This window comes from Archocentrus centrarchus, chromosome 20, assembly GCF_007364275.1.
Source record: "Archocentrus centrarchus isolate MPI-CPG fArcCen1 chromosome 20, fArcCen1, whole genome shotgun sequence".
NCBI classification, from domain to species: domain Eukaryota; kingdom Metazoa; phylum Chordata; class Actinopteri; order Cichliformes; family Cichlidae; genus Archocentrus; species Archocentrus centrarchus.
This window is the reverse complement of record NC_044365.1, coordinates 26,123,771-26,136,372: the sequence shown is the minus strand read 5'-3', so window position 1 is coordinate 26,136,372 and position 12,602 is coordinate 26,123,771. Positions and strand designations below refer to the sequence as shown.

The window sequence follows — 12,602 nt, the reverse complement described above, 5'->3', positions numbered from 1 at the left end:
GCAGAGTGAAGACAAAACAGCCAACAAGTGCTCAGCACCTCTGAGAACTCGTTCAAGACTGTCGGTAAACCATTTCAGGTGATTAAATCAAAAGGTGCCTATTTGAAGAAAATGTCAACAAACAAATTGCATAAATAAATGAAAAACTGGCAAAAACAAGGCCATATTGTGCACACTTTTTAATAACTAAACTGTCTGCTGCAGGTTTGTCCCCCTCCCCTTCATTAAACATGGCAAGTGTCAGTAATGCCATGTACTGTGGCAGGCAAGGCAGAGGACCACAATGCAGGACTCAGAGACAAAACCTGAATTAATACTACAGCTTTTTTTGCTGGATGAAGAACATAACCAGAGGTGGCAAAAGTACAGACATTCTGTACTTAAGTAGAAGTACAGATACTTGTTTTAAAAAGTACTACTGGTTCAACTAAGTACAGGCCCTGAAATGTACTCAGTAAGAAAGTTAAAGTAGCTCTTTGGAGGGCATTTCTACCAGCTATTTTTGTGCTAAGATAATTGAACCTTGTGCTATATTAAGATAATAATAAAATTATATTATCTTTGATTATTATTAGTGGTAGTATTATGCCATTATTATCAATATTATTACAAGGATTCAAACTTTATTTCAATCTTTAATAACTGCACTCAGCTTGTTCACTGTTATGTGGAACTTCTTTTTCTTTTTTTTTAAATAAAACTCTTTTTGCTGTTACCTACATCGTAGCGGGTGACTCTGCCTCATCGCCTAAACAGAAAAATGAGTACAGTCAGGGGTTAAAGTGGGATTCAGCAAGTGGGAGGACCCTAAGATCGGTTGTAGTGGCTCAGTGTGGGGAAAAGAATCCCAGCTCACAATAATTTCTAGTGTGAGCTCTAAAAGATTTTCTTATGTACAGGCTGTGATCAGCTGCTGCTCTGAGGTTTACTGCTGTGTGTGGATTTACAGTAAAATTCAACAAGGTGTGTATATATATATAAATATATATATATAAATATATATATATATATATATATATATATATATATATATATATATATATATATATATATATATATATATATATATATATATATATATATATATATATATATATATATATATGATGACTTGTTGGAAAGGTGAGTTTGTGCTGAATCCAGCAGTAGCAAATAGGTGTAACGTCTAAAGTTACATGATGTATCAAGTATCTCACCTGAAAGAAACCCCTGGCTATAGGGTGTGTGCAGAGAACATGCCCGCAGGTTATGCAGTGAGGGAAGCTGCTCAACTCACAGGAAAACACAGAAGACCATGAGACAACACTTCCACAGACAAGTCAGAGTCTTTCTGAAAACCAAACATTGCACAGAGCTGCAGGCATATTGAAGAAAATCATGGAACAAGTTGAACATGATCATCAATCATATGTCAGCAGTGATCATCTATCACGTCTCCAATGCAGCAATTATGTGCCCAATGTTCTGTATGACTTTGGGAACTGGTGTGTTGATTCACATGCCTACAGATTACCAAACATGTGGTCATAACCCGGCTCCAAAGGACAGTCTCTTTGAGATTGCCATCCATCTTGATCTCATTGCACAGAGCTGCCAGATCTATACACCAATCATGCTGAGACTTACCATTTTGATACATCATCTGTTTGGTAGTAAGGCACTCATTGATGAGCTCAGTGCAATGGGGCACTATGTTTCCTATACAGAAGTCAGGCACTGCCTCACATCTGTGGCTATCATGTCTATTTCCCAACTGGCCTGACCGAAGTCACTGAACACAGAATTGTTGATGCAGCCAGTGACAACTTTGACCAAGATGTTGACATCCTTGATGGAGTTGGGGTTCCAGAGTGGTGTCTTACCACTGTCTGCACGTAAGAATCCAGGTTTCAGCCTACCCACATAAGCTTCCTCGATCAAACACAGTTTCATGCACTCATATTTTCTTCTTTTTAAATAAACCACATTACATGATCTTCAGGTAATCCTGGTGATCATGAGAGTTTAAAGAACAACAGGATTGCTTCCTGTTGCCTGTTAGAATATTTTCCATCATGTTTGAAATCATTTATGTGTTTTGTTCTAATGAAGCCCTCAAATTATGACAAAATAGTGATATGGGGGAAATGACTGAATACCTAACTAAATCCTGTTTTCCCTTTTTTAAGGATGAATAGTCAACCTCTGCTTGATGGGTGTAGTTACAGCAGGGTGACGGAGGGTGATGTTCAGTCCAACTTTGGAGACATTCTAGATACCAGTTTTGGTCAGGTCATGGGAATTTTAAAAAAGCGGACAAAAGATACAATCAAGCTCCGTATTTTACTTTCAGTGAAATGATGATGCACAAGGGTCCACTGTGTTGCCTGATATGCAAATAAATAAATGCATATACAAGAGAACAGCATTTCAACAGCTGCCCACTGTAGTGACCACTATGCATGAAAGGGTTAAAGTGCATAACTACTCTCTTCAACCACAGTCTACATTTTTGTTTCACAAAGACACTCCACTGAAGTGCTAAAAATACCTTCATAGAACTGTGATGTTGTAGTTGTTGTGACCTCTGCTGCCCTCTTGACCAGATTTCTCTTTAAAAAGACATTTTTAATGTCAGTGACAGTTTTTACCCTGAAAAATAAATAATATATAAAGGTCACTTTGCCAAAAAGTGATTGCAGCGTCTACCTTGTTGCAGAAATGTTCTTTCTCGCTCAAAATTTCATAAGAGATATATAGGTCAACAAGTCATTTACAACAGTTTAAATGCAGTCAGTCACTTTTTGGCTAGTAGGTGGAGACGGCCCCTACTGGCCCATGTCTATGAGGCTGATTACTGCTAATAACGTCCATTTAAGGGACTGATAGCTGGATGATCGCTGCACCAGACTGCTGCTGTTTGGAATGAATATCCAACTGGCTTGTATTGTTGTTTACTTTATGCGCTAGGGGGCACCAAAGATCAGAGGTTGCATGGTGAATAAGGACCCTGCATCTAAAATTTAAATCACTGTTGTGCACGCGCCTTTACACTCAAAAAACTGTTTTGTCCAGTCTCAGATGACTGGTAGTTTCCATAAGAAAATATTAACCACAGCCAGACATGGGGGCCTTGTTCTGTGTGTCCAGCGGTGCGTTAACCCTTGTTGCAAAGTGTTGTCTAAAGGTCGACAAACACTGTCTGTGCCAGCACTAAAGAGTGTTCCCATAAATCATGGATATTTCCGCAGTAAATGCTTTTTCATACGAGGATTTTGTGAATACTTTCGGTAACGTGGTGGAGAAATGTCCTCTTATAACAGCCGCTGTGTGGTCGAGGCGCCCTTTTGGGAGTTTAAATGCTCTGGAGGCTGCCATCAGTGACTTCATCGATGAGCTCCCAGAATCAGGTGACGGACGGACCCAGTTTATTAACGTTTTTACTTTTCAGCTTTGATGAACATTTACGCGTCTGTTTTAGGGGCTATTGCCCTCATGAGTAGCTCTGTTTCAGTTTAATGCTCTGAATTGAGAGAAATTATCGATCAACATATGTGCAGGCAAAGAGGGGATCCTAAGGTGTCACCCCGATCTGGCCGGCAGGGACCTCCTGAGGGGCACCTTGACCCGGGAGTCGCACCAGGAGCAGGCGGGAGCCGGGATGGATACGCTGGCCTCGGCGGAAGCCGAGCGCATGGCCCGGCTCAATGAGGAGTACAAAAAGCGCTTCGGCTTCCCGTTTGTCATATGCGCCCGGATGAACGACAAAGCGAACATCTTACGGCAGCTGACCGAGCGCTGTCAGAACGAGCGCGCAGAGGAGAGAGAGCGCGGCATCGAGGAGGTGAAGAAGATCTGCCGTTTGCGTCTCCAAAGTCTGGTGCTCACTGATGCCGCGAACAAATTATGAAGTACTGTAGATTGTGTTGGAGTGCTCCTGCGCCAGTTTGCTTGTAAATGCCAATACATCCAGGCTCATAGGCTGTGGTATATTTTTTATTCGAAATGTGTTCATAAATTCTTCAATCAATAAAACAAGTGGATCATTGATTCTGATTAACAATCCCCATAAATACAGCTTAATGTATATACAAGCGGACACAGATGTATGAAAAACACGCATTCATAAACATGACTGTGGTCTGTCGCCTGCTGAGGTGAATAACAATTCACTGCAAAGCCTGAACCGGTGTGAGAGTTGTTGCAGAAAGATGGTCTTTGCCATCTGGTGCTGAACATATCTCAGAGAATGTTTTCATGATCAGCATGAAGAAATGTCACTAAATACGTTCAGAAACGACAGGTTGTAAAATCCAGTCGGGGGCTTGTGGTGGTCCAAGAGTAAATTCAGAGAGGGGCGTCCCTACAAATGAGCACTTTACAAAAATGCCACCTCACACCTTAAATGTAGAGTTTTTTCCCCAATAATGACTCTCAACCTTTTTTTTTTTTTTAAATGCTCTCCTAAAATGTGGATTTGAGTTTCCATCAAAAGTAAAATGATCCCTTAAATATGACTTCAGGTCCCAGGCTTAAGAGTATCCCTGGATCTATGCGCTCTCTCTAGAGCCAGATGCGGAGAGCCCGTGCAGAGGGGATATGGGGGGTGTGGTGGTGTGAGGTCCATTTGAGGAGGAAACCCCTCCTGCGGCCTCCCCCTGGTCACCAGAGGTGATGGAGGAGTCCTGGTCCGGGTCAGCCCCCCTCGCCCTCCTCCGGTCCTCCTCCTTCTTCCACTTCATGCGCCTGTTCTGGAACCAGATCTTGATGTGGCGCTCAGTGAGGCTCAGGGTCAGCGCCAACTCCACGCGTCGCGGCCTCGAGATGTAGCGGTTAAACAGGAACTCCTTCTCGAGCTCCAGCAGCTGGGCGCGCGTGTACGCAGTCCTCGTGCGTTTGTTTTCCTCATTCTCCGCCATCACGTAAGACCCTGAAACCACACAGCGCCCTTACAAATGAAATGTGTAACAAACAAGAGTTTTCTAAAAGATAAAGTTTTGCTCCAAATAAAATCTGAAGCACTTCAAGTATAAATTTACAGGTTTAATTACAAACTATGACAAGTATTTTCTATTGATGCAAAAATCTTGTAAATTAATGTAATCAAGGCTCTGTAGTCACTCTGTATTCAACCAGCACTAACCAAATACCTGGTGACAACAGGTGATTATTGCGGGGGATTATTCAAGCGAATTAAAATTAGATATCATAAACCGCAAAGGGGAAGTCCAATTTGGTACAGTCGCTGTGACTTGTATAAAGTTTTTTTTATGTTAATGCATTGTTTTATTGTGGAAGACAAAAACTAAGAAGAGAAATTTTGGAAGAATTAGAGTCCCCCGAGCATTTTTTCCTTTTTTTCGCCCGAGAATTTAATATCCCTTCACAAGGAGAGCTCTCGGTCACAGCTCTACGGTTTACTGACCTGATTATTCAAAAGATGTCCTGTTACTGTCGTGCTCAACTTAATTCTAAACATATTTCCAAATTCAAAACAGTCAAGTGAAAAAATAAGATTCTAAATATTACAGAAAAGTAAGCCCTGAATATATCTGCAGCTTATCAGTCACGCATCAGCTACTTTCAATAAAGCTTTTTTTTTTTTTTAATGCAACCCTAAATTTAATTAGGATATTTTATTCATTTAGAGCATAAATACAAGTAGGCCTGCAAGTTCTTTTTTTTAACGCTGGGGACGTAATGAAATATTACATTGAACATATCCGTGCAGATTTTAGAAGCATTTTAAACTTCGTGAACTGTTTCGAAACTTCTTAAAGTAATAGGTCAACACTTTGCAATAAATATGTCAGAATAATATAACAAAAGTTGAGCAAATCTTCTGGCTACAGTATCAGACAGGACAGTAGATATACAGTATCCAATTTTATTTAGCTGAATCATTTATAAAATATTTCCATTAAGAGAGAAACCCAAAAGAAATATTTTCTGGGAATTTTGTCAACTATAACAAAAGTCTGAGAACCTTATTGGTCTTTTAAAAAAAGAAAAGAAAACTTTTAACAGCTACAGTGCTTTTACGCAAATGCATTCCATAGAAAGCGTCTCCAAGTTTTGTTTAACATTCAAAAACTCTTCTGTGAATGACATAGTTTGCTTTACAATTTCATTACTACTCGATGTAAATATAAATAAATTTCCTCTCTTTTTTCCCCCCCATGTTAACAGGACCACATCAATCAAAGGCGACATGGACATACAAAAGCCTATTATCAAGCTACTCTTGACTTAAGATAGGCAGTTTGTGAAAATGTTTTGTATTGACAAAACTCACATTTTTGTGACGTTAAGACTTAATAATAAGCGGCCGCTCACCTGCCGGGCCTTTGACAAATTGACTGACAGATAAACTGAAACACCCAGGATCGTATTGTTGGGACCATATCAACATTGTTGGCCTCAGAAAGAGTTGAAAGTCACTTGTTAGATGGCTACAAAATTATGTAAACATATTTGAATTTGAAGCCCACTTTAAAGTAATATCAAGAATTGTAAATCCCCATTGAGATTCTGTATTACGCTCACAATCACAGCATCGGTTGATCTGTTTAAGGGTTTACCTGCCCACTGTCCTTTCCAGGTGTGTGAGTGGGATTTTGTGGTTTTCATCCAGGGGAATGGGAGGTGATATCTGCTCTGTTCCCCAGCGTCACTGTAATCTGGAGGCTGCTGGAGGGGCTGCTGATGGTGGTGGTGGAGCTGAGGGACGCCAGGATCTTCCCGGATATTCGGTAGACTGTAACTAGGGGCAATGTCAGGAAGGCCGGCCTGCTCCAAGGCTCCCATGGACGACGGTGTGTAGACGGAGTGGACCGGTCTGCTCATGTAGAGGCAGGGTGGCGGGCTGTGGCTGTAGTCATCAGCCTGTGATCTCTGGTACGCGCATGAGTCTTTAAAAACCTGTGAGGAATAATAATGACCGTCCCGATTCATGGCTGGAGAGGACCCGTGGCTGCGGGGCCGTTTGCGCACACCTCCGTACCTGCGCCCTACCTCGGCGTGGACCTTCAGCTCTACCTGCCTCTGGCGCAACTGCGAGGCCCTTACGGCTCCACACAGGTGTGTCACTTTGTCACCATGTGACCCCGCAGCGCCCAAGCCATTGGTTTCACTGTTTGCTCAAAACGGCAGACTGATAGCTCCCAGTTTCCAGGATATTCTGCAGTTTGTGGGAGTTTTTCAGTAAATTGGTGCCAGTGCGTAAATCAATGCAACTCTGTAAATACCGCAAGGTTTACCTGGCATCCAACTGTGCCCCCGACCGCAACAGCAACAGGTGACCGTGCAACTGTTGTCTCTACATGTGGGGTAAAGAGGGAGGTATTAATCTAGAGCGCCTAATAGGAGCACGTTTCTCGCGCAGACCATGCTGGATTGTCCTCAAACACTGCAACGATCGACGTTTTATATGGATATATCTCTTGTCTGCAAACTGAGGTTGATTAATCGATATGTATGGGCGCAAACATTGGTTGACCTGCCAGATAAGAGCCTTGCGTGGAGAGACAGTTGTCTTGGAAACTCTGGTGAAAAACTCGAACGCCATACAGCCCCCCCTCGCCCCCACTCCCCCTTTTTTTAATGTATCTGCTTTTTTCGTTCAAAACGCACCCATTATACTTTTGTAAATGCATCATTTAACACCATTTCGCGTGCGTGGGCTCGCCGTCTCTGCACGCAGGTAGCTTGGCGACAAAAAACAAGATCTCATGCGGCCACTTCGCTCGCTGCACTCTCGCCCGTGTTTGCTGGCCATTAGCAGCGGCGAGCGTTCGCGCCATTAAACCAATTAGACTGGAGTGACTGGACTGAACTCAATTAACAGCCGTGCGCGCGGAGCGTGTCTCCACAGCCCGCGAGCTCTCCGGTGTCGCCTTTACGCAACGCCGAGACAACCGTGATTTACTTATTTTCAGGCAAAATTGCAGGAAGATCTGGCTTTTACCTCGATAGCGTGTATCAATAGACTATATTTGCCCGGAGTTCTTCAGAAGCAATTATGGCACTTTCGACTGTATCTTAATGGGGCACTCAGCGATGCAATAAAGTTCAAGTAAACCAATTCTACACAAAACACCGCCTGCACTATGGCTTAATGGTGTTTATATTTGATTATTGTTTCAAAGAGGAAGGAAACAGTTAACCTGAGCCATTCTCCTCTACAGTGGAGACAAAGTGATTTATGAAGCACGATGCGCCTCAGATGCACTTTAGCCAACTTTCCAGAGGCAGATAATTTTTTTTTTTCTTTACGTAATGGCCTAAGCGAGGAGTGATGCAGCTTAACGTGGCTGTAACAGACCTCTGTGTAACTGGGGCCAAAGAGCCTGACATTTGTCACGTTTATATAACTGGAACAATAAAAAAGGGTAAGCCCCAAGCAAGCCAAATGGATAGGACACTAAAGGCCTGTACAAATGTCTCCGCCCGTCCTCAAATCTTACAAAAGGTGAAAACACTGTATGTATTAAAGAGTTAAAATACTTCGCTGCTGACTTACAAACTCACCCCGCACATAATCCTTTGGAGACCACTTGTCCACAAGCACAGGCGCATGTAGGAGTGTCAGGAAAACAAAGGGTTTTTTTTTTTCTCCTTTGACAAACAAAACCGTTTCTGATAGCTGGTATATACATGTCAAAACGTTGGACACGCGATAAAATGTGCTTACCCAATGGTGAAATCAGCGTGGCCTATGTAAACATCATGACAAGTGAATAATAACAGAAAAATGGTAATGAAATTGTGATTGAAACAAAGACTGCTCTTCTACAGGTGAAGCATAACTACATCACACTGTGAGTCATGTGAGAATGGAGAACATAAACATGTGGGATGAATAAAAAGATTTCCTACAGGGCTCCTTCATGTGTTATTCAAATTTTACTGGGAAAACAAGAAGCATCAAAATGATTTAAAAGGATCAACTGAGATCCTTTTAAATGTAAGATAATCCTCCATGTTTGCAATCTTGTGTAACAAAAACTTAAAAGTCTTCTAAGCCAGGTGAGCAGGTCCTCTAAGTTTTAAGTCCACCTCCAGAGAAGTGCTGCCCCCCCCCCCCCCCCCCCCCCCACACACACACACACAGGTGTGTTATTTTAACTCCTGGAGTTTCTGTGTGTCTTTGTCTCGCTTGGTCTATCAGTGTGTCTCCTTTCTCTGTCGCCTCTGTGGCGTCTGTCTTTGTCTCTATCCAGCTTCTTATCTCTGTTTCTGCGGCCTTCCCTGTGATGATGTTTATGATCAATGTGGCCTCCATTACTCTTATGATCTCTGGGAGGTGTTCTGCTGCGGTCTCGGCCTCTGTCCGGGGATTCGCTCTTCCGGCGCCCCCTTGTGGTAGAGTGTCCGGCTTCGGGCTCGCCTGTGCGGCGTTGCAGGCCGGTGGAGCGCAGCGTGTTGAGGAGGAAGCGTTTGTTGGTGCTCCGCAGAGGGCACTTCAACCTGACAGAGAAGTGAAGGACGCAAAAGGTAGTTAGACATGTTACACTTGGAGAGACAGCTGGATGGTAATCACTGAGGTCAGAGCTAATAACCACCACACTGGACAAATTCATCTTTAAAAAAAAAAGTATTCCTCACAGACAGGGCTGCAGCTACCACGGAGGATACTGAGTGTTTCTGCTCGTTCTGCCTTTGAATCCACATGAAACTGATTAGAAAGACTGCGGTATTAAATGGGCTGACTCCAGTATTAAACCTTCATCAAAATCAATAAACAATTTTAGTAATTTTCCACATAGAGTTTATCCTCAGAAATAACACTTAGATGTCTTTGTGGCATTTAAAATAAGAAAACATTTTTTTTAAAAAACCTCATGCTCAGGGGCTTAAACTGGCTGATTTGGATTCATGACCTCAGTATTATATATTGTTTTTTTCATCAAGTATTTCAATAACAACATTTTTAGCATTATTAAGATGTTTTACACATTACCAAACTGGTTATATGTTATCCTAGACTTGTTAGAGAATCCTGTCAATGACCCTAATAACGCAGCCTTAGAGAGAGAAAAGCCAATAATAGAGCAAATGTAATATGAAATAATACCTCAAGACTTTTTATTGACAAGAAATTAATTCTCAGATATGCTGGTTTAAATATTTATTCAATATTTAGCTATAGACAAGTGACAAATTCAAGAAAAAAAAAGTAAGAGATATCAACTGTGAAAGCCACAACATAAAATTCACAATATTTTCATATTTAAACTACTTAGTTCCATGAGGATGGTGCCTGGAAGAGATGACTACCTCCAGGATTAAACTTTTTCATCACAAGGCCATCATTAAAAAGGCTTATATTGATTTTCAGTGAGCCTTCCTGCTGAGGGGCCAAACCATGATAGAGGACTGTCCACCTCCCGGGGTCAAACATTGAGCCCTGTATTGCACTGCCGCTGTACGCTACACAGGTGCTCATCCACCAGTTGGGGATATTCAAATGGGCATTGTTCTTTGTAATGAGGGATGAATGTAGTGCAGCCCTACTGTAAATGTTTTACAGTAGGGCGGTTCTTGATGACAGTCTGATTTTATCCTGCACTGACATCCTCAGTCATCTGAGAAAGAGTTGCTCTTTAGTTGTACTTTATGCACTAATGCATGAGCATCGCTGTTATCAAATGTGTGCAGTCGACCACAGCTTCCAACCCCGTTTTACTGACGCCTTTCCCATTGATCTAAAAAGCCCAGAGCAGCATGGGACCTAATGTGTTTAGAGCCCATAAATCTAAACAGATTCAATGAAAAATCAATCAGTGCCTTCCATCTGTCCTCCTCAGTATCAGCTATTCTTTTTTAGTACAATAACTTTAGCATATTTAATGTGCAAAATTATATCTTTCATACTACAAAATGAGTTACAGGCTCTCCAAGTACTTAAGGATGGTTCACTTTGTATCAGTTGTATGATTTTTTTTTCCAGCATGTTTGAGTCCTAATAACTTAGGAGGAGACAGCAACAAGACATTTTCAAAGCTGTGTCACCACAGTTCTCATAGTTTAAAGTAAACCTCCATGGGACATATTACAGTTTCAAAAGCAAAACTGCACCAATTTAATGTCTATGATGTAAAGCAAAAGAAGAACAACAGAAGCAAGCACTTGTAACCTGGATTTTTTTTTAAGTCTGTTTTTTGCCAATTCATCAAAAAAAATAATTCTAAAAGTGCATTTTGGTACATTTTTAAGGATCACCATGTGGGACAGATGGGTGGTCAAAACAAGTCACATCATATGAAAGAAAGGTCTCATACTAGGGTCATCTTCTTGCCATGATTCCTTCTCAATCAAACTCACTTTCTAATACAGTCCTAGTTAAATACTACGTTAATATTACTTTTACATATGTGCAGTTTTGCTTTTGAAATTGTGATATATCCCATGACACTGACACTCAAACTTTGCTCAGAGGTTATAGGAAAAAATGGTGCCCAAAAGAAATGAATTGTCTTTTACATTTGTACCGCCACCACTTGGAACATCCTGTGCAATATCACTAAGGACTGTGCAATAGATGCATGTGTGTGTGTGTGTTTGACACATGATGTGTGTTAATTGTATGCACCACTCTGGAGCTGCTCCAAATTTCGTTGTACACCTGTACAATGACAAATAAATTCTATTCTGTTCTAGTTTGTGAATCTTGGAGCAGGTATAAACTTCATCTGGTTGCAGTTTCTAACAGAGCATAAATGAAATTTAAGATTCATTTCTCACCTCCCTTATCTCTATCCTGTACTGGATTTAAATGAAAGGTGTTTGCTGCGAGTACAACACATGTGAGGCTCAACTACCAAGTCTTTTTATTAAAACAGCTAAGTAAGAGTCAGACAGATGGCATGTCAGACACAGTGCTCACCATCCTGCAGGGCCCATGGTCTCTGCTCTCACTCGGGCTCTGTCAGTCTCCCTGAGGAGCTCCTCGATCGCACGCCTAGATGGATAAATAAAGTCAAACACGGTTCATGTGAAGGGGGGTGAGAAACGGGGAGAAGCTGAGGACAAAGATGGCGCAAATCCTCAAGGGGGAGCCAAGGGGAGAATAAACTAATTAAGTGAGAGAAAACAGAGTGATGCGGGAGAGAAAGTGAGTCATTAGGAGCCGGGGGGGGGGGCAGTGTCCTGGTTTGACCCAAACTGCTGAATCAGCACAGTCCCAGCAGAGAAGACCCGCTGATCTACTTTTAACCGTACAGCACAGCAGCACAGGCAGCTGATGGTATATGCTATGAAGGCAGGCTTTGCGTCTCACAACACAATACCCCCCCCCCCCCCCCCAAAAAAAATACAATAAATAAAATAAAATAAAATAATCCTTAACCGACGGATTAGAAGAAACCTGCCTGCAAATGTGCGCAAATACGGACTGACGATGAATATGGAAACAGCTACATACTTTTCCAGCTCGTTATCTTCTGTCATCTCTTCAGACGCGGTCACACGCAAAGTTTATTGCGCTAAAATCGATGGACGATCGTTAATTAACGTAACATCGCTTGTTTACCCCCTCAGTAGGTCCTTCAACCGAGGACCCCGTGCTCATTTTTGCTGCCCTGAGCAATGCCTGTTCTTTTCCAACTTCACCGTCCTGTTTT

At 42.0% G+C, this 12,602-nt stretch overlaps 3 protein-coding genes across 5 annotated transcripts; 1 reads left to right on the top strand and 2 right to left on the bottom strand.

Annotated features, from left to right (window-relative positions):
• Positions 1 to 3,119: 3,119 nt before the first annotated feature.
• Positions 3,120 to 4,029, top strand: urad (ureidoimidazoline (2-oxo-4-hydroxy-4-carboxy-5-) decarboxylase). The gene is made up of 2 exons (XM_030756789.1): positions 3,120 to 3,389; positions 3,540 to 4,029. The coding sequence occupies exons 1-2, from the start codon at positions 3,215 to 3,217 to the stop codon at positions 3,887 to 3,889; spliced, it is 525 nt and encodes a 174-aa protein (XP_030612649.1). The 5' UTR covers positions 3,120 to 3,214; the 3' UTR covers positions 3,890 to 4,029.
• pdx1 (pancreatic and duodenal homeobox 1) lies at positions 3,970 to 7,529 on the bottom strand. The gene is made up of 2 exons (XM_030756788.1): positions 6,561 to 7,529; positions 3,970 to 4,909 (listed from the first exon to the last, which is right to left on the bottom strand). The coding sequence occupies exons 1-2, from the start codon at positions 6,931 to 6,933 to the stop codon at positions 4,530 to 4,532; spliced, it is 753 nt and encodes a 250-aa protein (XP_030612648.1). The 5' UTR covers positions 6,934 to 7,529; the 3' UTR covers positions 3,970 to 4,529.
• Positions 7,530 to 9,075: 1,546 nt separating this feature from the next.
• Positions 9,076 to 12,535, bottom strand: si:ch211-140b10.6 (protein POLR1D). 3 transcript variants are annotated; one of them, XM_030756746.1, is made up of 3 exons: positions 12,404 to 12,535; positions 11,867 to 11,941; positions 9,076 to 9,447 (listed from the first exon to the last, which is right to left on the bottom strand). In XM_030756746.1, the coding sequence occupies exons 1-3, from the start codon at positions 12,427 to 12,429 to the stop codon at positions 9,102 to 9,104; spliced, it is 447 nt and encodes a 148-aa protein (XP_030612606.1). In that variant the 5' UTR covers positions 12,430 to 12,535; the 3' UTR covers positions 9,076 to 9,101. The 3 variants fall into 3 exon arrangements, with proteins under 3 accessions (XP_030612606.1, XP_030612608.1, XP_030612607.1); XM_030756748.1 differs by having other exon boundaries at positions 12,351 to 12,475; XM_030756747.1 differs by lacking the exon at positions 11,867 to 11,941 and having other exon boundaries at positions 12,404 to 12,532.
• Positions 12,536 to 12,602: the final 67 nt, after the last annotated feature.